We start from the raw sequence: 22,313 nt of genomic DNA, 5'->3' as shown, positions 1-22,313 counted from the left end.
TCAGAGATGCCGACGCATCACTGTAACTATTCCCAAGATGGTGGAAAACAGGATATACGGAGAGTTTAAATACTTTAAGAAACGCAGAAGGTGGAAGAACATTTGTTCAGGTTCCAAACAAAACTTCTGTGGTTATTTTGGGTTGAGGGAACTTTTAACAGTTTAATCATTTGACATGAAAGTGAAGGTGCTGAAATTCTCAGGAAATTTTAATCAAGTGTTATTCAAGTGTCAAGTGTTTTTTAACGCTCTTGGAAGACTTCTCCTGGGCCATTTTACTTATTTTTTGGCTTACAGAGCACTTTCAAATTGCTGTTTTTGATAAGTAAGTGGTATATTAACTTAGAGAAAAAGAGTCCCTCAGAGGAAAAGATGGGCAGAGCTTTGGCCATCTGCAAAAAACTGAGTTGACAACTTTTGGAGCAATTTTAGAATAATGTTTCTCAATGTAGAATTGCAAAAGCTTTGAATATTTCATCATCTGCAGTTCACAATATTTTTCAAAGATTCATTAAGAGAATCAAAATCAATATAGGATGTGTGTGATCATCAGACAGCTCTGCATTAAAAACAGAAATGATTATGTCATGGAAATCCCTGCATGGGCTCAGGAACACTTCCAGAATTCACCATCTGTAAACAGAGCTCACCGTAACATCCACAGATGCAGGTTAAAGGTCTAACATGCAAAGAGGAAGCCATATGTGAACATGATCTGCCTTCTTCTCTGGCCCAGAGCTCATTTAAAATGGACTGAGAGCAAAGTGGAAAACTGTTCTGTGGTCAGACAAATAAAAATGTTAAATTCTTTTTAGAAATCACAGACCCTGCATCCTCCAAACTAAAGAAAAGAGGGACCGTCCAGCTTGTTACCAGCCCTCAGTTCGAAGCCTATATCTCTGATGGTATGGGGGCTGCATAAGTGCACAACTTGCACATCTGGAAAGGCTCCATCAATGCTGAAAGGTATATACAGGTCTTAGTGCGGCATATGCTCCCACCCAGATGTCTTCTTAAGGGAAGGCCTTGCATAATCCAGCAAGACAATGAAAAACCACATACTGCATCCATTCCAACAGCATAACTTAGTAGAAGAGTCCGGGTGCTGGACTGGACTGACCTGCCTGCAGCCCAGACCTGAAAAAAAACCAGGACTGCTGGCAGCTAGAATCCTACATCAGACAAGAATGGGACAACATTCCTGTCCTTACGGTCCAACAGCTGCTCTCATCAGTTCCAGATGTTTACAGACTGTTGTAAAAAGAAGAGGGGATGCTACACAGTGGGAAAAGTGGACCTGTCCCAACTTTTTGTTTTACTGCCATCAAATTTAATAAGAGCTAATATTCTTCATCAAATAGTAAAATGCCTCATTTTAACTTTTGTTATGTTTTCTATGTTCTATTGTGAATAAAATACGAGTTTATGAGATGAACAAATAGTCTTCTATCAGGGATTTCACTTACATTTTACCCACTGTGCCTTTTTTGGAATGGGGATTGTATTTATATGACGATAACTGCTGCACAATATATTTTGTTAAGAAAACCCAGTATACTTGCTCGGTATCTTCCTGCGCAAAACGTTATTGTGAACAACATTTTGGATGTATTCACCTTTAATTTCAGCTCCTACTAACTTGTCTAATCATTCCTAAATCGGTTGACTTTCTTTATGTTACTACAGCTTTATAATTACTTTGGTGAGGACCACTAGAAACATGGGACAGAACTACAAACATATTAGTGGCAAAGCTTTTCAAAACATAATATGACGTAAGTTACCAAACTCCACTCTTATTTAACTGGGTTTAAGGATTTGTTGCTGGTAGATGTGAAGTTTTTGGGTCTTCTATGACTTTTTATCCAAAAAGTGAAATGCACATCAGAGCTCAGTTTAGAGGTTCATACTTCTTCCTTAGTTCCTTCGTCCCGTTTTTGGTTTGAATCACTTTCTGTTGCTAATATTTTGACCTGTTTTAAACTACTTTTGAAATGTTTTATCTGGCTGTTTAGTTTTCTTTTCATCGGTCAACATATCAATCTGTATGACACCTCAATATATTACTTCTGGCTCCAAAACAGTACAGTGAACATCCATAATCCAGTTGGGTGATTACATGTAATCACTCCATATTTCTTCTGAAAGTCTGTCTTTTCTTTTTCTTTATTGTTTTAATCGTATAAACAATGATTAATTTCTCTATTATCTGCCTCTTTTAATCTGTCCTTTTAAACCTCTTGACTCATGCTGTTCAAATAAAGAACATTATCTTATATCGCTGAATATTACACGTTTCTGAAACACTCAGATGATAGACAATCCTAACCGTGCACGTTGCCATAGCAGTGATAATCTCATTCTCCTCTAAATAATCCTTTACAAGGCACTGTTTGCATATTTTGGTGTATTTAAAGGGATTTGTCACATTAGCAGATGATAGATGCTTTAGGCTAAAACAGCATGTGCCTCTGCATCTGAGGTAACATGGCAATTCCACTTGTTACCTCAGCAGGCGGCACCCATGCAAAAGTTCAGCCTGAAAATAGAAAATGGATGGATGCCCCCCGAGACCACGCTATGAGTAACCAACAGTACATAACAGCAGTTAACCCCATGCAGGATTCAGCGAGAGAAAGAGAGGCAGCGATGGAGCCAATGAGCACGAAGCCTGTTGCCTGGTAACTGCCGGCCTGCTTGAATCAGTCCGTCTCCACGCAAACACAAAGTGGAGAGTGGGGGGGTGGGGAGGAGATAGAGGAGTGACAGCAGATATGGAGGGGGGAGAAGGAAGACAAAGCTGATCGTTCTCAGATGGCAGAACATTATCAGTGTAACGGATAGAGAGTGGGAAACCCAAAAAGACAACAAAAGACGAGAGAAATGAAGACAGGAGACGGCTGGGAAAACAGACAAATAAAGTAAATCAAAGAAAGAAAAATATATCAATGGTATGAGGAGAAGAAAAGGAGAAGACAAAAGGAAAAATGAGAGAAGGACAGAAAAAGGACAGTAATGGATAAGAGCACAAAGGGGTTGAAAGATGAAAAGTAAGTGGTAAGAGGAGGATGTGAGGTAAAGAATAGAAAAATCCAATCAACTAAAGCAAAAGGAGGGAAGTGTGCAAGATAAATTGAGTACCAGGAAAAAAAGAGAGGGAGAAAAAAACAGAGAGAAAAAGAAAGGAAGCAAAGGGAGTGCAAAGAAAAGAAATGAAAAGAAAAAAAGAAAATAATGGTGGAGGAAATAATAAAGAAAGTGATAAGAAAAAAGAACAGTAAAGCACAAGAAGGAAAGGGAGTAAAAATTACAAGAACAAGCAGAAGAAAGAAAGCATGCAGATGTTGTATGAAAACAAGTTGAAAGAGATGCATGCTGGGTATTCTGTGCTGATGCTGCTGCTGTGAAACAGACTGTTTCACCTGTGACACTGAGTCAGTGGACCAAATGGCAGAAACACAGTGGAGTGAAAGAGGACAGGAACTCATCCATATTCACTCTGTTAAATGCATCTTTTCATTCACAGAGAATCAGCTTTTGGGATCTTATGGAGTGAACATCTTAGTCTAAATCAGCATCGGTCTGTCAGTACGAAAAAAACAAAAAGGAAAAAAGAAGAAGATCATTCTGATTTGTTGTTTGGCATAGCTGAAGAATAAATGATTTTCTCTTCACCGCCTCTTCTTATCTTCTTCCACAACCAACAGGCCAGCAACAAATTCATCAATAGTCATATCCTCCAACTACACAGAAACTACCTCTACTTGCTGAAATGGAGAGTTATATCCTATGGTATGTCCTTGCCGGTAGTTGGACGTGGTCTTTTCGGTGTGTTCAAGTACCTCTTGTTTGCCCCTAAACTGGAGATGCGAGAAGAAACAGCAGGTTTCATCATCGCTGCTGGTTCTTGTGGATGAAAACTGTCTGATTTCCCAAGAGTTTTCAGACTTTTCGGAGTTGTTTTTTGCTCATTTAAAAAAAGATTCCAAAAAAAACATCTCAAGCAAGTGTGAGCTGCTGTGAAAGTAAAGGATTTTCAGCATTAGTGGACGTTCCCAATCACGTTCCCAGCTAATATTAGCAGTGCTGCAGCCTTCAATACTCATTTTAATGTTGTGTCACACGAGTGGATGACACAAAACCTGTCCTCCCGATGCAGGTGAGAGGTGGCGACTGCAAACAATAGCAGCAAAGATGATTAGTGCCTCTGAGGAGGCGAAAAGAAGAAAAGGCTTTATTAATAGAATTAAAGGGACAAAAAGGCAGATGGGTCTTCTTTGTCCCTCCTCAGCATGCTTTTCACTCATCATTTGCTCATCATTTCAAACAGAAAACATGCTTTTCTGACATTTTAATCCAATGTCTACCCAGGGATCTGTATCCATCTGCATCTCAACTTGTTGCATCTCTGTTTCAGCGCTCACTGCCCGCCGCCTCTCCCTCTGCCCTCCACCTCCGCTCCTGAACGAGGAAGCATGTGTGCGCTGTATACGTCTGCGGAGAACATGTTGGTGCATCTAACCACACTGCTGACAGTGGCCCTGTGTGCGCGTTTCTCTGCGGGGGTGTGAAATAACATCCATCGTTTGTGTTGGCAAGCGAAAAACCACACATCTACACAAACACTTTTAATAAGATGCAAGATTTCGCAAACAGTTTGTGTTCATATGAACATAGCTCACGGTTTGTGTTAGAGTCTGAGTTTCACACCCCTATTGCAGGCCTTGTTTGTTAAGGGAGTAAGTCAGTAAATAAAAAGCCGGGCTGACCTGTAAATAAAAATGAACAGAACATACCCTTTCTTGTGCTGTGATACAACCAGAAACACACAAATCGATGTGCATAAGGACAAACAACAGCAGCAGATGTGGCGTTTATCTTGCCACTGGGTGTCGATGAGTTTGAAAAAAAAACATCCTCTGTGGGATGAAAGAACTATGTGAGCAGTGGGTGAAATTGTTGGCAAAAAACAACCACCACACACAGCTTCCTCTGCATTTTAATCATTCAAGTCAGCTGAAATACAAAACGTTCACCTTCAAAACCACGCCGCTACGGGTTGAATCTCTTAATCTGTGACTGATTTTGCTTAGAGGTGGATCCTCCTGTGCTTGATGGTGTTTACGTGGCTAAAAATAACATCTCACCTATCCCCCTGTGGCCTGTTATGCGGTGGAAGTGTTTAAATAGCTGTCTATATGTCAGCGGAGATTTTGAACTGGATTGCCTGCCTCTCTGCGGATCTCCGACTCGATCTGCTCCTCTGACCACTTTTATTCAGCTGCTTCGGGAGCGGTGCTGCTGTGGCTATTTTCGGAAAGGTAGTGGGAGGCTGTGGTCACACCTTTGTACAGGATGCAGGTACAGAGTCCTTTGAAATGGAGTTAGTCACTGCCTTTCTGTTTTTTCTTTTGGTGCTTTTCATGTGTGCGGAAGACGACATGTTCACATGCGTGCAAAGGTTTTTTTTTCCGGGTATATCTACAGCTCATTTATCTGTTGGCGTGTGTGTGCTCGCTGCTGAGAGAACACAGGGAGGAAAGAGCAATGCGGTAGCTATGGAGTCGTATCCATGGTGCCGTAACTATGGCAACAAAGCTTGGAAAGCTAGTGACTTAATTGGCATCTCTGAGTCGCTCTGGAGCTGTGACCCAGAATAGCAACCCTTGACACACTAATGTTTCCTTCACATGCCAGACAACAATCACGTCATTATTAGGATGCAAACAAGTTAATCAGTATCCCAGAGAAGGAAAAGGGACAGAAGGAAGGAGAGCATGAAACGTAAGTAGTGTTTTAGTTACATAAAGTCAGTTAAAATTACTTACAGTGTCCACTGCAGCTTCTGATTCTTGATTGAGTTGTAGAGCGCCTGTAGAGGAATACAAGAAAATCACATTTTCAGATTTGTGCTCAGATTTGATCAGGTATCGCAGGGCGCAGTGCACACGCAGGCAGTTTTATTGTAGTTTTTCTGAGAAAGATGCTCAGTAAGCAAGCTGGTTTCATTCAATAAACTGTACTCAGAGAAACGTCATCCCTTTTCACACCGCTCAAACTGTTCTTTGCCTCAACTGAACTCATTCACTCTGCCAAACAATCCATCAATCATCCAATCAGCCCGCCGCCGCCGCCACCACATCAGTGACAAAGCCATTATGCACCAAGCACCTGGCCTGTCGATACATAGACGAGGAAATCAATCAGGCAATTAATGATTCAGACTTGCATCAACCCGCACAGAGCAAAACCAGTTACAAAATCATTAGAACTCTGCAGCTGACATGGACTTTAACACTTGTTTTCAGACTGAAATGGTTGTCCCAGTAATTCTTTTTACAAACTACAAATTAAAGATCCAAAACTGTAAAGATTTGTGTCTTTTCTCAATTTATATATGATCTAATTTATACATGAACTATAGTTGACAGATTCACTTACTAAGAAAACCATCATTGGTTGCACATGAGGGCAGGGTATAGCTTTAATGTTTAGATCAAGTCAAAGTGCTCAATATGCAGAAAGCCGTCTTTTAGAGTGTGAAAAGTATCCTAATTTGTAGAATACTTATCAGCTGATTTTAGATACTGTATGTACTGTAATGTTGCTTTAGCGGAATCTTCATCTGTACAATAACTATCGTATAAACTACGGCTGTAGAGTGAATATTTCAATGAATACATAAATAAAATACAATAATGTGAATTAAAATCTGTCATTTTCATATATAATCGTGTGGTATAAAGGCTTTACATAATGTAAACACTACATTAAAGAGACCATATAATGCTCTTTGGGTATATACCTTATACTTAAGGTGTTTTCTAGTTTTTTATACAAATGATCTGCAAAGCAACAAAACCCAAAATCCACACCAAACTGGGTTGTTCTCTCCCAGATAGAAGGCAGCTAATTAGCAGTTCAGGCTTTTACTCATTAACTTAATTACATTACATTTATTTTAGCAAACACTTTATTCCAAAGCGACTTACAACCAAGAAACACATCGGGTAGCAACAATATCTTGCCCTAGAGTACTTTGACATGTATACTTGAGAAGTTGGGGATCCAATCAGTGACCTTTCGCACCGTAATGACATCACCTTGAGACATATTTGCCTAACGTCTGCGTCGTGGTTGGCTTTGCAAACATTCATACAAAGAATGATCACTCAGCTGGTCAGTCAGTACAGACTGGGCTTTTCAGGAGTGGGGTCTTGAAGAGGCAACAGCAAAAATTAAGCATTTCATAAAATACTGATAGTAGACAGCCAAAATAGAATTATGAACCTGTAATTGAACATAATATGATCACTTTAAAGGGCCTTCAAATAAGGTTGGTTTATTCTTGCCATTGCGAATGGTGGTGCGAAAGATTGACATGATTTGTTGTCGGTTTGGTCATCTTTGTGATCCATCCAAACCCAACCCACCCGTGTTAACGTTAATGCCACTTTGCTAGCGTCTTAATTCGCTACTGCAGTGACCAGTGGGGCGAGTATAATTGCAGCTTTAAAGGGCTGCAATGGGACCAGCTGGATCCCAATGCAAGCTTTAAGGCAGCAAAAGGTTTTAGCGTTGCCACAAGTAGAAAGAAGTGAGTCCCACAGTGACAAGCTATGACTACAGAGATGGAATTAACACGGAAACTGGGAGGAAGATTAAAACTGGACTTAACAGTACAAACGCCAAGCTAGACGAGTCTGTGAGAAAAACTATGGGCACATCCCATTCAGTTATGTTACGCGCTAGAGGGCTGCCACGCCGGCAGGTGGGTCCTGTGCAAGGCTCCAACTCCAATTTATTTCTGTGCTTGATTCAAATTCTTATAAATATTAGAATAACGGTTAAGAATAAGGTAATAAGATGAATGGCAAAGGAAAATAAATTAAACAGCCCTGAGAGGAGATTATTAACACAGCCCTCTAGGATTATGTGAAACCAGAGATACAGAATTATTGCAATGCAGCTTTGAAATACTCAAGGTTTTATCAGTCTTGCAGAACAATCCGCCACCACCAAAACAGGAATTGGGATTTATCTGCATGTATATTATTCTAATTACTGCAGACTTTTATCTGGGTTAAATTTATGATTTGTCATCTCTAAATCCAAATCTTTTACAACTCTGAACCAGTTATCTTTTTATGGGTCATTGTTTCCCCTCTAAGAGAAGCGGCTCACTTTCATCATCGTCATCACCAAGACACAAAGTAGACCTACAGAGAAACGCGGCAGAGGAAAGAAGAGAGGGTTTACAGAGGGAGTTTGTCAGTTGGTGCACATTTGGCTGAAACGTCCTCCAGATCTGTAGTGACAGTCAGGACCTTTAGACACGTCTCCTTTCACAGTCCCCATTGACATTGCCATGCGCCGGCTGACTGTGATATAGCAACTCTAGTTTCACAGTCGCTCTGCTACAGAGGGAGATAGAAGACAGCAGGAAGCCTACAGAGTGACGTGTTCAAGATTGAGGCAGTGGACAGATGTGTGAGGACACTTTGAGGCAGCTCATTGCAACCTCCTTCACCCCTGAATTCCTTGAAGACCAACACATACACATATAAACCTGCCAGCTTGGACAGAATTGCACTTCTTTACACCACTGCTGCTGTTAAAAAATGTGCTGTGACTTTTGGTCAAATCAAAGTGGATTCATAACAAGGTTTGACTGTGCCGTCAAAGGTTCACTCCCAGCATTTCCTTTGAAACTGGGTCTAATCAGAAAGCCATCCAGGGCATCATGAATATTAATGACCATCCAGCGTGGACCATTACAGATTTAGTTATGTTTCATCCTCTTTACTGTACATTTTTGAGCATTCAAACTGTTTCAACTGAATGCGCTCATGCATTTTAATAATAATGCCAGATCGAAATACAGATAAGCTTCCCGGGATGCCAGGGATGGCCCCTTTCAAAGCAGAAAACAAACTGCTTCTGTAGCACAAATGTGTTTGACATCAAATATTAACAGTGAATTTGTATAGCAAGCAGAACAAGAGCAAGATCTGTGTGCACACGTTTATTATGTCCAAGTGAGAAACACCAAATCAAAAGATGTGAAAATAAAACAAAACTGTGTTTAACCTCTGACTAAAAATTGATGTTTGAATTCCACTGCAGGAGAGTTTACCTCAGGTAGAGTCTCAGGGTCTTGGACATGAGTGACGAGAACATTAATCATGAGGTCGACTGTACACTGTATGCAACATCTGCAGTGAAGTGGTGAGCCATAAGGCAAAGCTGTTAACTTACCCACCAGCCTACGTCCTTAAACTCTGACATAGAACAAGATTGTGAATATAAGCAGTTACAATTAGATTTATTTGGAGGGTGCCTGTGCTCCCTAAGATTAGATGGGAAGTTTGGAAATCTGGGAGAGTTTCAGGCACACTGCTCCTCTGGAGAAGCCAGTTAATGTGGCATCTGATAAGGACATGTATCCTAAGCACCTCCCTTTAGAGCTTTACCAAGCACAGCCAGCCGGGTTCAGGGTCAACCAAAGGCCACTTGGAAGGATTATATCTCTTGGGTATGAGTGGTGATCCTCTAGGAAGACTTGGAGAAAGTTTCCTGAAGAAGGGAAGCCTGGGATTCTTTGATATCCCTACTGCAACTACAACCAAACTACAACTAATGGCTTTAGGAAAAGAATAGATTGTGAAATGTTGAAAAATGGTGAAAATTACCAGCAAGGAAGTCCTTAAACATATCTGAAATGAAGGGGTTTATTTGACTGAGAGTTCATCAGTATTTGTGATAATTTCAAGCTTTTCCATCCTGAAGGTTCCTGCGCTGGAACAAGACAGTTTCTGTTGTAAAGAAACAATCCAGAATAGCTTTTCAATGGATGCAAACAGCTTTGCAACAAGTGACGAGGCTTCTTCGTGCTAACCTAACAGTGTAAATGGTTTTTGAGCTGTGCTGACGGCACGTTTCGCTAACACAATGACAAAACAGCCAGAATAATTGCAGATTTAACAGGTGATTAGATGACGTATCCTTCAACCCTCATTACAAGTGAACCAGCGGCAAAAGCAGAACCAGTTTGTGAAGTGGAGTCGCTTTTGTTTGTGAACTTATGCATTTTAGTAACAAACGGATAATTTGGAGCTCAACAAGATGCATTCTTATGTAATCATGATGGTAGAAATCTCATGCGATTCTATCTGCCTTGCAAAGTAAACCCGTTGGGAATAAACTAAACATCTGCTGTGATTTAAATTTGAGCAGCAGCTGAGATTAAATATATTTAGCACCACTTATATTGGTATTTACTCTGAAGAGGCAAAAGTAGTGTGGTGGCAGGATGAGGAGCGTTGTTGTCAACCATAAGTGTCTCATTTTGGTCTCACAGTTATGAATTCATCTGAGTTCAGTTTATTCATAAAACACCAATTCACAATAAAAGTCCTCTCAAAGCACAATAAAGAGAAAGTAAAGTTAAAGTCAAGTCCATTTCTATACAGTTCATTATAATCCATATAATGACCTGCTGCTGACTGATATTTTTCTATTGTGATAGTTAAATATTAGCCTGATGTTAGGAGGGATGTTCTGTTTTGAGTGAGGTTTAGCAAAGAATGAGCAGCGAGCGTCTTACCTGCAGAGGACATCAGTCAGAGCTCTCTCAGTTTGGAGAATCAGAATTGATTATTGGGGACAAGCCAAGCTAAAAGATACTCAGAGGGGGGTGCATGAGAAGAGTGAATGTTTGCACCGTCTACAACATTTCAATCCTCAAAAATATCCTGCGCTTTAAGTGAGGGCTATATTGTGGATTGTTGTTCCAAACACGGTCCAGACTGCAACAGTCAGTCTGATGCAGAAAAAGGGGAAATTCACAATATAGCATTCTCTTGAATTTACATATATTTTTGGGGGGTTTGAGTTTTAAAGCCAAAAGATTTTTCTCTTCTCATGGCCCCCATCTGAGCAGCTTTTAGCTTCAGGTTGCCTGTCATGAAACCATCTGATTCTCCAAACTGAGAGTGCTCTGACTGCAGTCTATAATAGTGTATAAACTACTGTTTTCCTTACTAGTTTCCCTTTCTAAGTAAGTTTGCACTTTTTTTCTTTGTATTTTCATCCATGTCAGCATACCTCTAATTTGAATGATACATATGCAGATCCCATGTCACAGCTGGGTTTATCTGTTGAATTATTCCTTCAGAATTATCTTTAATTTTAGAACAAGACAAAAAAAAAAATCCCCCCCTTACTGTAAATCCCGAAGGAGTGCAGAGTATGAACAGCAGATGTAAATGGAAGTGGTGAAGCATAAATCAGTAACACTCTTATCGGTGCATAGGCTCAGCAAGACAAGAGCGAATGCCTTTCACCTTCACCTGCTTGCTTCATCAACATCACCAAATGGAAACAAATGAGGGAAATTTGTTGTAGTTTTCCATAATGCCATAATAGTAAAGTGCTTTATCCATAAAGCCCATCAAGAAGCTGGTGAAAAACAAGTAATATACAATATAGTTTTTCTGTTTGTTAGTTAAATAGACATGATAACAAACTGTGTTTTACTGGTTTGAAATAATGTAGGAAAGCTGCACTTTTTCAGATGATAAATAAAATGTGCGAATTACTTAAATTTAACAGGTTTGTTTTCAGTACCTTCCTCCTCTTTCTGGCCTGCGGATGGTTCTGCCCGTCCTGAGCTTTGCCCAGCAGGTCTGGGAACACGAGGGGTTTGAGTGAACGTGATCGTGGGGTCCTTGGATAGCGAAACGGGTCCATCATCCGGAAGTCCCTTCCGTAGCGCACAGTGCAAAGAGAGCGTGATCGTACGCGCCCTGCCGAGTGCAGGCTGTTAACACCGATCATAGTCAAAGAGCACAAATTACACAGAAGCGTCCAAAGACTGCTGGAAGTTCAAAATAAGCCCTGGTGATTCAGTCTTTATTTTTCTTGCTAAAAAAAAGTTGATCCAAGTGGGAAAGGAGGTTCTGGATGGAGTCCAGTCAACACTGGGAGAGGCTGGTGTGCAAACAGACAGCTGGAAGTGAACTCAGTTATTACAGAGAGCAGCCAGAGAGCAGCGGAGGCTGCACAGGGAGACAACACATCAACAAGCTGCCACCAAGTAAGGAGATTCTGCTCTCAGCAGGCATCAAACCCCAACAGTCTCATCTCTGGATGTCACCGCTCATCGGGCAACACCTGATGCTGAATTATGGATAAGACAGCCATGTATTATACATCCTGTGAGTGGACGAGATGCTTTCCTGCAGGTGAGGATCAGTCGCAACTTTTTCTTGCCTCGTTTATTGAAAAGTATGAGAAATGAGAAATAACCCGCCGTTCATGGCAGGCTGATACGTGACAACAGACTACATGCACTCACAAAAGAAAAACCAAGCTAACACTCTCACAGATGGCAGAGGTGTGAACAGACAGCCAGCATGAAGCAGATGGGTGCAAAATGCGGAAATGAAGAGGTACAAAGACACACAACGGTACACAGTGAGCTCTTTATGCTTATATGAATGTAAACACACAGTAAAAAGACACAATTGAGATAGATTCAGAGGGGGTGGGAGGGACGGACTTCCGCCCTCGGACTCTGGAGCAGGGATTCCAGACAGCGTCCATGATTTCGTCACAAGCCCGGAGATATAAAAACAGAATAAATTCAAGAGAGGAAAAGAGAACAGACAAAATTGTCAGGAAAGCAGAGAGAGAAGAGTGGCTGTTCCTGTTGCTCCCACTGTAAAATGGATCCCCTCAGTTTAACAGTCACAGTGCTGATTGTCAGATTGTCTGCCACACTTCTTCTCCCTGTTCTCTGTCCACGAGTGGCGGTCCGCTGGCATCCTTTTCCCCTCGTCTGTGATCCACTTCCCTATGTCAGTATTTTCTCTCACTGCGCTGGTTTTAGTCTCCTGTCATCGCACATTTGGTGTCTGCGGGTGTTTAAGGGGAAAAAAACGCTGCCCTCTTCCTGCTGATATCTCTCATCCCTTTCCTCGTCTTTGTTTGTTGATTCCCTATTTTGTTGCAATCTTTTTAATCCAGTTCTTTCTTTCCTTCCCCGTGCTGCTGCTGTGGAGGAGGAGGAGGAGAGGAGAGGAGAGGAGAGCTGGATGCCTGAGTCGCAGAGCGAGAAAGGAGCTGATAGGGACAGTGCTCTCCTTCTCTCTGCCTTCCTCTCTCTGGCTTCGTCAATGCGCACCTCCCTCCCTCCTTCTCTCAGTCATCACCAGCAAATCACCGTCTCTTAACCGCCTCTTCTGTGCATACACACGTACAGGCGAGGGTATATATGAAGGCATTTTTTTAAAAGATGTACTTGCACTGGCAATTAGTATGCAGAAATGATCCAGATGGGTGGGAGAAAATGGCAAGGTGAAGGCAGAGAGAAACATTGAGAAAAAAAGGACAGTCAAGCACTACTGCCCCCGCTCCTAACCTGCGCATTAAAGGAGTAGTGCAACAAATTTAAAAAAGGATCACTTGGCTTCTTTATTGTCTGCGTAATAAATATATACCAGGAAGCCTGGCTGTGCCCAAAAATCTAAAAACAGACTTACGAGCGACCCTACGGACGCCCTCTCCCTTTCCTAGAAGGGGAAGGTCCGGGAAGGTCAATTCCCAATGACTTTGCCTGTTTGAACTGCTGCCCTCAGGCAGACGATTAAGGTCATTAAAAACATGGACAAACGGATTTAAAAACAGTTTTTAACCCTAGGCAATAACAACACAAAATTTGACTAAAACTTTATTTCCATAGTTTCGGTGATCGAGCAGTACTGGTGTAATGTGTGTCTCGTCTTTTATATTCTTTTATAACCTGGGTTTTAATTTATTCATTTATTCATTAACTCATACAATTACAATAGTTATTCTATTACATTCTCCTCTTAAAGTTTATTTAAACTGACATTAAATGTCTAAATTGTGTAATTAAGATTTCAAACTGTTGTTTACATTCATTACTTTTTAATCGGGCGTTGGAAATAATTTATTTTGAGCTCTCACTGGATTACCTCTCAGGTCAGTTCAGCCTGATGGTCGGTAGTATTTATAGAGAAAGACACACAACAGGACATCTTGAACAAGAGTTAAGAAACTGATCATGTTTCTGCACTCACGGCTGTGTGGCTTAGTTAACTGCAATATCTGCAAAGCAAAGATAAGCCAGGGATCTCGCAGAAGATTATGATGCATTTTTGCTCTCACTTGAGGATGAACATTAAAATTGCTCAAAGAATTTGGCTTCTTATTTTGCTCTTTGGCTCCCCCTACAGTTTTGAGATGTCGCACCACTGTTATCAAAACAAATCTCCATGCGAGCCCTGCACATGTACAGCAATACACAGGAAATTTTTGTCATGTTGGAGAGGCAACAAAGAAACCACCAAAAGCCCACAAAAATGTCGTTAACTGCGGTATCTCAGCCCCTGAGCACTCTGGGGTACATTCAAGCTCAGGAATGGGCATAACAAAAGTAAAAATGAGTCAGAAGCAAATCATTTTAGGGTTCACAAACTTTAAATGGTCAGCAAGTGGATGATTGGAGTTATGTGACACTGTTATTCTCTATTCTTCTCAATGTTCACTTCTAGAGTCGGTTGACAGTGTATACTCCAGCTACAGTCTATGTAAGCTGTGGAGTTGAAAGCATATTTAACTGTTGTTTTTTTTATAGTTCCAATGCCTTTGCATCATTTTGATGCACAACAATGACTATAGCCACTCCAACATGAGCCCAATGTCAAAATATGAACAAACTTTTAGAAGCAAAGTAAATGAGCATAACATTTCAAGAGCTACTCCTTTAAATACTTTAGACCCAGACTTCATTAATCATCCATATTTTTCCATAACTTTTTCCAATAAAGCTAAGTTCAAACACCTATCAGAGCCCAGAAACCAGTAAAATGGCTTCATAAACAAACTCTGTGGCAGTATAGTCCTCCTCACTGAATGTCACAGTACAACCTCTAAATTTTGTCTGCATTCAGGGACACTAACTGCGCCCCTGCATAAAAATTTAAAAGCATCCACACAACACGTCTCAAATCCCAAAAAGAACAAGGGAGCAAAACTAAAACTTACATGAAGCTGGGGCTGCAATTTCCTTCTGGCGACTACAGCTAAGGTAAAAATGAACAAAAACACACAATATTAAGGCCAAATAAAAAGCGTGAAAGAAAGAGGAGACAACATTTGGGTTTATTTACTATCTGGGACACTTTGGGATTATTTGTGAGTCAGAGCAAATGTTTTGCACACAATATGAGCAAATGACCCCAAGAAGGAGCTTAGTATGGTCAGTAAAAGGTGCACATAAAATTGTTCAACTAAAGGCTTTAGCTTAGCGTTTTGTCCGTCACCATTTTGGTTTCTTGAGACAGAAAGTTAAGTGTAAGTGATGGAATGGACTTGGGACCCACAAACACTGGGGATTCATGGTTTATTTTTACGTAATGGGACCATAGTTTAGCAAAAAAAAAGCACATTATTCTTGTAACAGAGATGTGATTCAGAACATAAACTCATCAAGATAACGTTTACTGTGGTAATAAATAAAGGGAGTAGGAGGGCAGTTTCTCCTGCTGGATCTCCAAAACTCGCCTCAATCTGGCCGAAGGAAGAGCACTCAAAATCACCCAAAGAACACCTCCAGCTGCCTGCTATGACGTGCTATCTAAGTTTGCACAAGAGGACCTATTCTTCAAAGCAGGAGGAGGTTATTTTCTATCTATGGTATTCAACAAGAAAAACCAGAGGATAAAAAAGAAAAAAGTGTGTGCACCATAGTTGTTCCAAGTAGTTCAAGGATGTTCGTGAGAACTTTGTTGGGGGACTGGGGCTGGCAATGGCCCGTTGGTTGTATATTCAGCTATGAAGAGCCAGTCAGAAATATCTCTCTGTTACAATACTGGTGGTGAATGGTTACGGACTGAAATGAGGGTAAACAGCAGTCTGAAGGCTAACGAATGAATGACTTGTCTTTATTCAAGAGGAAACCAAAAGTACGGTTGAGCCAGGAAACCAGAAACTAAACTTGGAAACACAAAACACTACATAATAGGGATGAGCTCAAAAAAGATACCAATCAAGAACAGAAAACAGAGAGTAAACTGAGGCACAAAGAAATGATACTGGGGACCCAACAAACAAAAAACGGATCGACTATGAATCTCCGATGAAAATAATTTATGCACACAAAGGTGTTAACTGATGCTCCAGATGTTCCTCACAGCCAACAGTCAGATCAGGTTATAAGTTCTTGGAAGTGAAGCCCATTTTGTTGTTTTTTTCCAAGCTAGCCCAGTCTCACAGACTAAATCTGTTTCCCATGTTTGGGAGCCAGCAATCCAGGAAAGTTATGTTATTTTGCTGGTTGACAGAGGCCATATATCTGAAAGTGTGGCATTGAGTGAGCTGTTCATATTTGCTGAGGAATCTTCAGATAACGCTGCATTTGCTGTACCTTTAGTTTGCTTCGATACTAGAATAAAGTTCACACTTAACTGAAGAAATATTGAGCTAATAATGCTCAACCCGCCCTTTGTCAAATGTTTTAGATCCCAACGAGGAAATCTGATTTCTATTTGCCATTTTTTTAACCAGTTAGTAGTTAGAAATTCTGATTTTCCCATCCAACACTGAATGCATCATCAGTACAGTGCTGATAACAGCCATTTAAAAAATAAATGTCAGCGTTGACCATATAAACACCGGTTCTGAATTTTAAAGTTTTCTAAAAACTTAAACAAAACACAGAAGAAAGGATTGAGTTTAGTCCAGAGTTTATGGATCTGATATCTGACAGAGGACTTACGAGCCGTTCTGTGGTTCTGTGGTGCCTGTTTTAACAACTCGGACCTGTTCAACACATCACTTGATATGAGCTCGTGCTCACACAAAGAATCAGTGACCTACAAGATGTCTACGGTTGAACTGCACAAGACGGAAACATAAACATTTGAGAATAAAACTTTCAGTCAAGTATTTTCAGTTCTGTGTGCGGTCTGAGCACTCAGGATTTTTACTGTATACTCTCAAGTAATAGGGATGTGCTCCAAGGGTTATACTGGTCCTATAGATCTCAGGGGCAAGACCCTCAGGAAGAGAAGGGCAGAGAGGAGTCGAATGGGCAGCTCCGTGCCCTGAAATAATCAGTTTGTGGAGAGGTTTAGATTAAAGGATGAGAAAGGAGCTGCTGTACTGTCTCTCAATCTAATCTTAACCTGAGTAAAATGTGTCAGCTTGTGAGGAAAGGGTATAACATGTTTCTTTTACCGGGAAGTTTTCCTTATTCTTAACCACCTCGTTTTTAATACCTAACCTTAACCAAGTCGTTCGTAAACTGGAAAACAGCCACGAAATAGTGAGTGAATGCAAAAATGACAAGCAATTTAAATTTTAAGTTAAATATTTCCTATAGCTCTGGCAGACTACTGATATTATTGTCATTATCATTATTATTGTTCGTTTTATATAGCGCCTTCCAAGAAACCCAAGGTCGCTTCAAAAGGAGCGAATGGGAGGGGAAAGGGGTTGAAGACCGAAAGCCTCGGAGAACAGGTGCGCTCTGAGGAACTTTTTGCCTCGAGAGGAGGCACAGCAGACATGGAGGGGCAGCCTGCGGGGGCAGTAACACAGAAGGCTCTGTCCCAAAAAGACCGGTCGGTACTTCTTTAAAGGCTGTCCTGTGGCTTATGTAGTTCTGTTAGGTTTGTTGGGGCAGTTCAAACAATGATAGCTGGGTTTTGACATCCGTAGTGTTGCTGGTGTGGTACTATGACGGCCTTGCCTGCTCAGTTCCAGCACTCAAGAGTGGGGTAGGTGTATATGGGCTGAGTTTGGCAGAAGTCTGGCAAATGCGCATGTACAAAGTTATTTATTATTCATTAGGGCAATAATAGAGCCTAACCATCGAGGCTATGTGGAGTGGAACTTTTTGTTTCTTGGAATATTTATGGGCCTAAACCTTTATCTACTTACGCATACCTGTGCTCTCCTGACATGCTGTTTCTCGTATGTTTGTTAAATTTTAAAATGTTACAATAAAAGTCTACTTGGCACCATTGCTGTTTCTGTTGTTGCACACAGCAAGAACAGATGTTCCCTCTTGTCCAGCATCTGTCTTTTGACATGAGTGTTTTTTTGTTTTTTTTTTGGCGACCTTTGATGCGAGTGGTGTCCCTTCTGGCATCCGCAAGTCTATGAGGAGGAAAAAGAAAGGAACATGAGCGAGCCTGGAGTGGGAGTCACATCTGACAGCTAGGTCCAAACAACCTGCATCCAAACGACAGCCTGTTGAAGGAGGAGGCCTCTTACTGACAATTCCTCTCTTGCTCAGAGGCTTGTGACTTAAAGCAAGAATCCCGATCAAGGCAATCAGGTGCCTCCGAGTAAAGCACTCAAGCCTTTGTTACTCAAATAAAGACAGGGAAACACCTGCTTCCTGAGAGCAAACAAAATGTAATAATTACTCCCATCAACTGTCAGTCTCTCCCACCGATCCTCGATCCCACTCGATATTTCCCATCCAATCTAAATCTCTCCCCCATTCCTCATGAAAAGTCCAGACAGCTTGGGGAGACAGAGACTACATCCACAGCATGCCTCTGCTGACCCAAGCAGCCATCTCCTCCTCACACCCTGCCTTTCTTCTTTACCACATCTTCCTCTGCCCCATCCACTTCAATTGCACTAGATTTCTATTTTGAGAGGAAAACAGTGTGAGATCAGTACCAATCAATTCCTGTTTTGCCACAGCAGTCTTTGGAGAGAAGGTGTTGGAAAACAGAAAGCTAATTCGTGTTGTATATAAGTGGCTGGAAATCCTAACCTTCCATGCAGGACTTACAGATTTTTGATTTACAGGCTAGAAACAGACAGCTGCACTGTTTTACTTACAGTTGATCTCTCAGCATGAAATGCACAAACACCACAGCACTAAGCACTGACCCCAGGGGTCTCAAACTACTGACCGGAGTCAAATTTCTAAGCCTTCCCATAGGTTTTTTTTTTTTCCGCCAACAAGGCTGCAACATTGAGGCTGTAAAATAAGCTTTTCATTTCTCATATGTAGAATAAGGTGATACAGGTGATAGTTTCCTGCTTTTATTTTGATCAACAAATCCCATTGAAAGGCCAAAACCAAAAAAATTAGTCCATCTATGCCCTGAAGTTTATTCGTTTCTTAAACCTTAAAAGCTTTATAATTCAAATTTCTGCCTAAAAAGCCCCCACTAAATCTGTAAAGTCAAAATAACAAAATGCGTCTCTATCCCAAACACCAGGCCACAATGAAATTGTGAGACTGAATATCATCCTTACAACAATAAATCACTGATATTTAAGCTTCTTCTAAATGTTCTCAGTTGCACCTCAACCAAATTACAAAACCAATTCCAAAAAAAGTTGGGATCTTGTGTAAAATTTAAATAAAAACATTAGCTCGTCTTGTATTTGATGGCAGTGAAACATCTAAAAAAGTTGGGACAGGGCCATGTTTACCACTGTGTAACATCCCCTGTCTTTTAACAACAGTCTCTAAACATCTGGGAGCTGAGGAGAGCAGTTTCTAGAAGCTTTGGGAAAGGAATGAGGTATGTAAACCAAGCCCGGTCTGAGAAATTGTCCCTACAAAACATCAACACATTAAAAACAAGCCCTACCCTCCCCTACCGGTCACATGGATAATGCAGCTAGTGTACACGTAACATTCATTTCTGAGGATGCGTACGACGCACCAAACAAACGCAGAATACGCGAGGCAGCCACGATAAGCACGCGTACGTGTAGTTAACAGCAACTGTATTTTAAGCTTTACTAGTTCCATGGGCACTAATTCACCCCCATACCAACAGAGACGCAGAGCTGATTGCAAGCTGGACGGTCCCTCTTTTCTTTAGTTTGGAGGATGCAGGATCCATGATTTCTCTGACCACAGAACATCCATCCATCCATTATCTATACCGCTGAATCCGTCGATCGGGTCGCGGGTTGACCACAGAACAGTTTTCCAGTTTTTCTCAGTACATTTTCAACAGCAGTGTTCCTGGATCATGTTCACATATGGCTTCCTCTTTGCACGACAGACCTTTAACCTGCATTTGTGGACGGGACGGAGAGCTGTGTTCACAGACATTGATTTCTGGAAGTGCTCCGCAGCTCATGCAGTCATTTCCAGGACAGCTTGATGTCTCCAGATTCTCTGAATCTTTTGTCAATATTATGTACAGTAGATGATGGAATATTTCACCTCTTTGTACTTTTATATTAAAAAATTGATTGCTGAGCCTCTGTCCATTTTTACTTTTCTTAGAGACTCAAATTCAAGAAGAGTAAATTCTTTTAACATTTGATATGTTTTCTATGTTCTGTTGTGAATAAGATATCGGTTTATTAGATCAGCAAATCACTGCATGATGCTTTAATCTACACAGCGTCCCAATTTCTTTGGAACTGGGGTTGTTGATGTATTAGAAATGAAGAACAACAACGCTGCATCAATTTTAATCAAAGCTGTAGCATTTCACACACTGTGCGCTACACTGTAATGGAAACCTGCCTGAGGACTGCATGGTTTTGATGGAGAATTAATGTACATGTCATAAAAGATCATTTTAAAAGTGCCATAATAATCTAAATAAAAGTCATCTACTTTGATAAAAGCTGCTCAAACAGAAGTAACCAAATCATTTGTTGGGGACTAATTATCCCTGTGGAGTAATGGTGTGCACACATTTGGCTAGAGATTTGAGATAGAAGTGAAAGAAGTAGTCATAATCCAGCCTGTGCTTCCTGTGGAGCTGCTCTGAAGAGTACTTTGAAAATATGATATTTCTAAGACAGGATACGTAACACCATCCTGTAGCATTTAACAACCTGCAACTCCAATTTATCTGCATCTAAAAGTCCTGATGACCTGGAGCATAAAAGGCTTTAAGAGACCTGGAGAAATACTCTTTCATGGATTTTATTGGGACTGGTTTCAATCAAATCTGCAGGAGGAATGTTATTGTCCTCCATGAATAAAGAAACATTCCTCCTTTAAACATGCACAGTGGTACACGATATGCACCACCTACAAGAGCAGCATATCTTTGGAGTGTGAGCACACAGTGAAAAATAGGTGACTTTCAGCAGGTTTGCTCATAAATACACGTTGGCATTTTAACTGAAACATGTTGTGCAGACTCCTCACACACATAAGGTTGTGTGGTAATAGTAGCACATGTCTTCAGATGTGACCTGCTTGCTTCTGCTGAAGTTGGCAAGGCCTTCAACTACTGGCACGTTGTTTCCTGTGGAAAAATCTGATGAATTCATCGCTGGGCCAGACTGACAGCTGGGACACGTGATTTTTTTTATTCATTTTTATTTTTTACTGCGTCATTTACAAAACAAAATAAGCCATCAGTCTTTCCTCTCAGAATCAATGCCGCTACGCAATCGATTACATCAATGTGCTTAATTACTGTTTGAAGAGTGTGGTTCAGCGTGTGATTGAGGTGTACAGCTTTTACATTTCAGCAGAACTTCTCCTGGTCTATTGCAGGCTGGTAACCTACTTCAGAGCATCATTAGCACCCACTTCAAGCTTCAAGCCCTGAGCAGTGCTGAGAAAAGAGAGTGAGAGGGAGTGCAAACCTATGCAACTCTGAGCCACACAATGAAGGAAGAAAGTTCCTGCTAAAGCACAAGCTTGGGCCAGCAGCCAGAGGTTTAAACTCTACAGGGAGGTTCTGTAAAGTAGCTGTACAGCAGCTCTGTTTATCATGAGAGCTGCTACAGAGGGGTAAACGAACAATGATGTGGTTATGAAGGCTTAATAGCGGGCCGTGGCTCTGGGACCACAAATCTTAATCATCACTCTTTGTGGTAATCAGCCAAACATTCATCAGCTACTACACATTCAGCACAAACACTGCAGTACAGCAAAGACTTTAAGATAAATTAGTAAATAAATACTTTAAATACAAAGTAAAGACACTACAGTGTCCCTTAGGATCAAAACGTTTACACAACTACACAGCTAAATGTGGAAGAAATGTTAAAAGGGAAAACTAATATTTTCATTTTCTAAAAATAATTCATATCAAAAACAAACATGGACTGAATTAAAAGTCAAGTTTGATTTAATTGCCTGGGGTTGGGTTGAAAATACAGGCTGGACAGGGAGGAAAAAATTAAAAATGCATTATAATGTGCATGCCAAATACAAAAAAATTAAGTGTTTACCACTTTTATCTCATCAATTTCATGTAATCATCAGGCTGATTTTAATATCTTGGTGTACTGGGTTAAGCATTGTTTTGTGACATATTGAACCA

General features: G+C 40.8%; 1 protein-coding gene across 5 annotated transcripts in view; it reads right to left on the bottom strand.

The window, feature by feature from the left end:
- LOC142374377 (PH and SEC7 domain-containing protein 1-like) overlaps nucleotides 1–22,313 on the bottom strand; it is a 59,423-nt gene that overhangs the window by 13,281 nt on the left and 23,829 nt on the right. For 4 of the 5 annotated variants that reach the window (XM_075458028.1, XM_075458029.1, XM_075458030.1 and 1 more), the window contains one exon: nucleotides 5,829–5,872. In XM_075458028.1, the coding sequence (XP_075314143.1) occupies nucleotides 5,829–5,872 (44 nt within the window). Of the gene's footprint in view, nucleotides 1–5,828; nucleotides 5,873–11,628; nucleotides 13,314–22,313 lie in introns of those variants that run through there. The other variant, XM_075458032.1, reaches the window with a different exon arrangement.

The sequence above is a fragment of the Odontesthes bonariensis genome, chromosome 23 (genome assembly GCF_027942865.1).
Source record: "Odontesthes bonariensis isolate fOdoBon6 chromosome 23, fOdoBon6.hap1, whole genome shotgun sequence".
Classification (NCBI taxonomy): domain Eukaryota; kingdom Metazoa; phylum Chordata; class Actinopteri; order Atheriniformes; family Atherinopsidae; genus Odontesthes; species Odontesthes bonariensis.
This window is presented reverse-complemented; position numbering and strand designations above follow the sequence as displayed.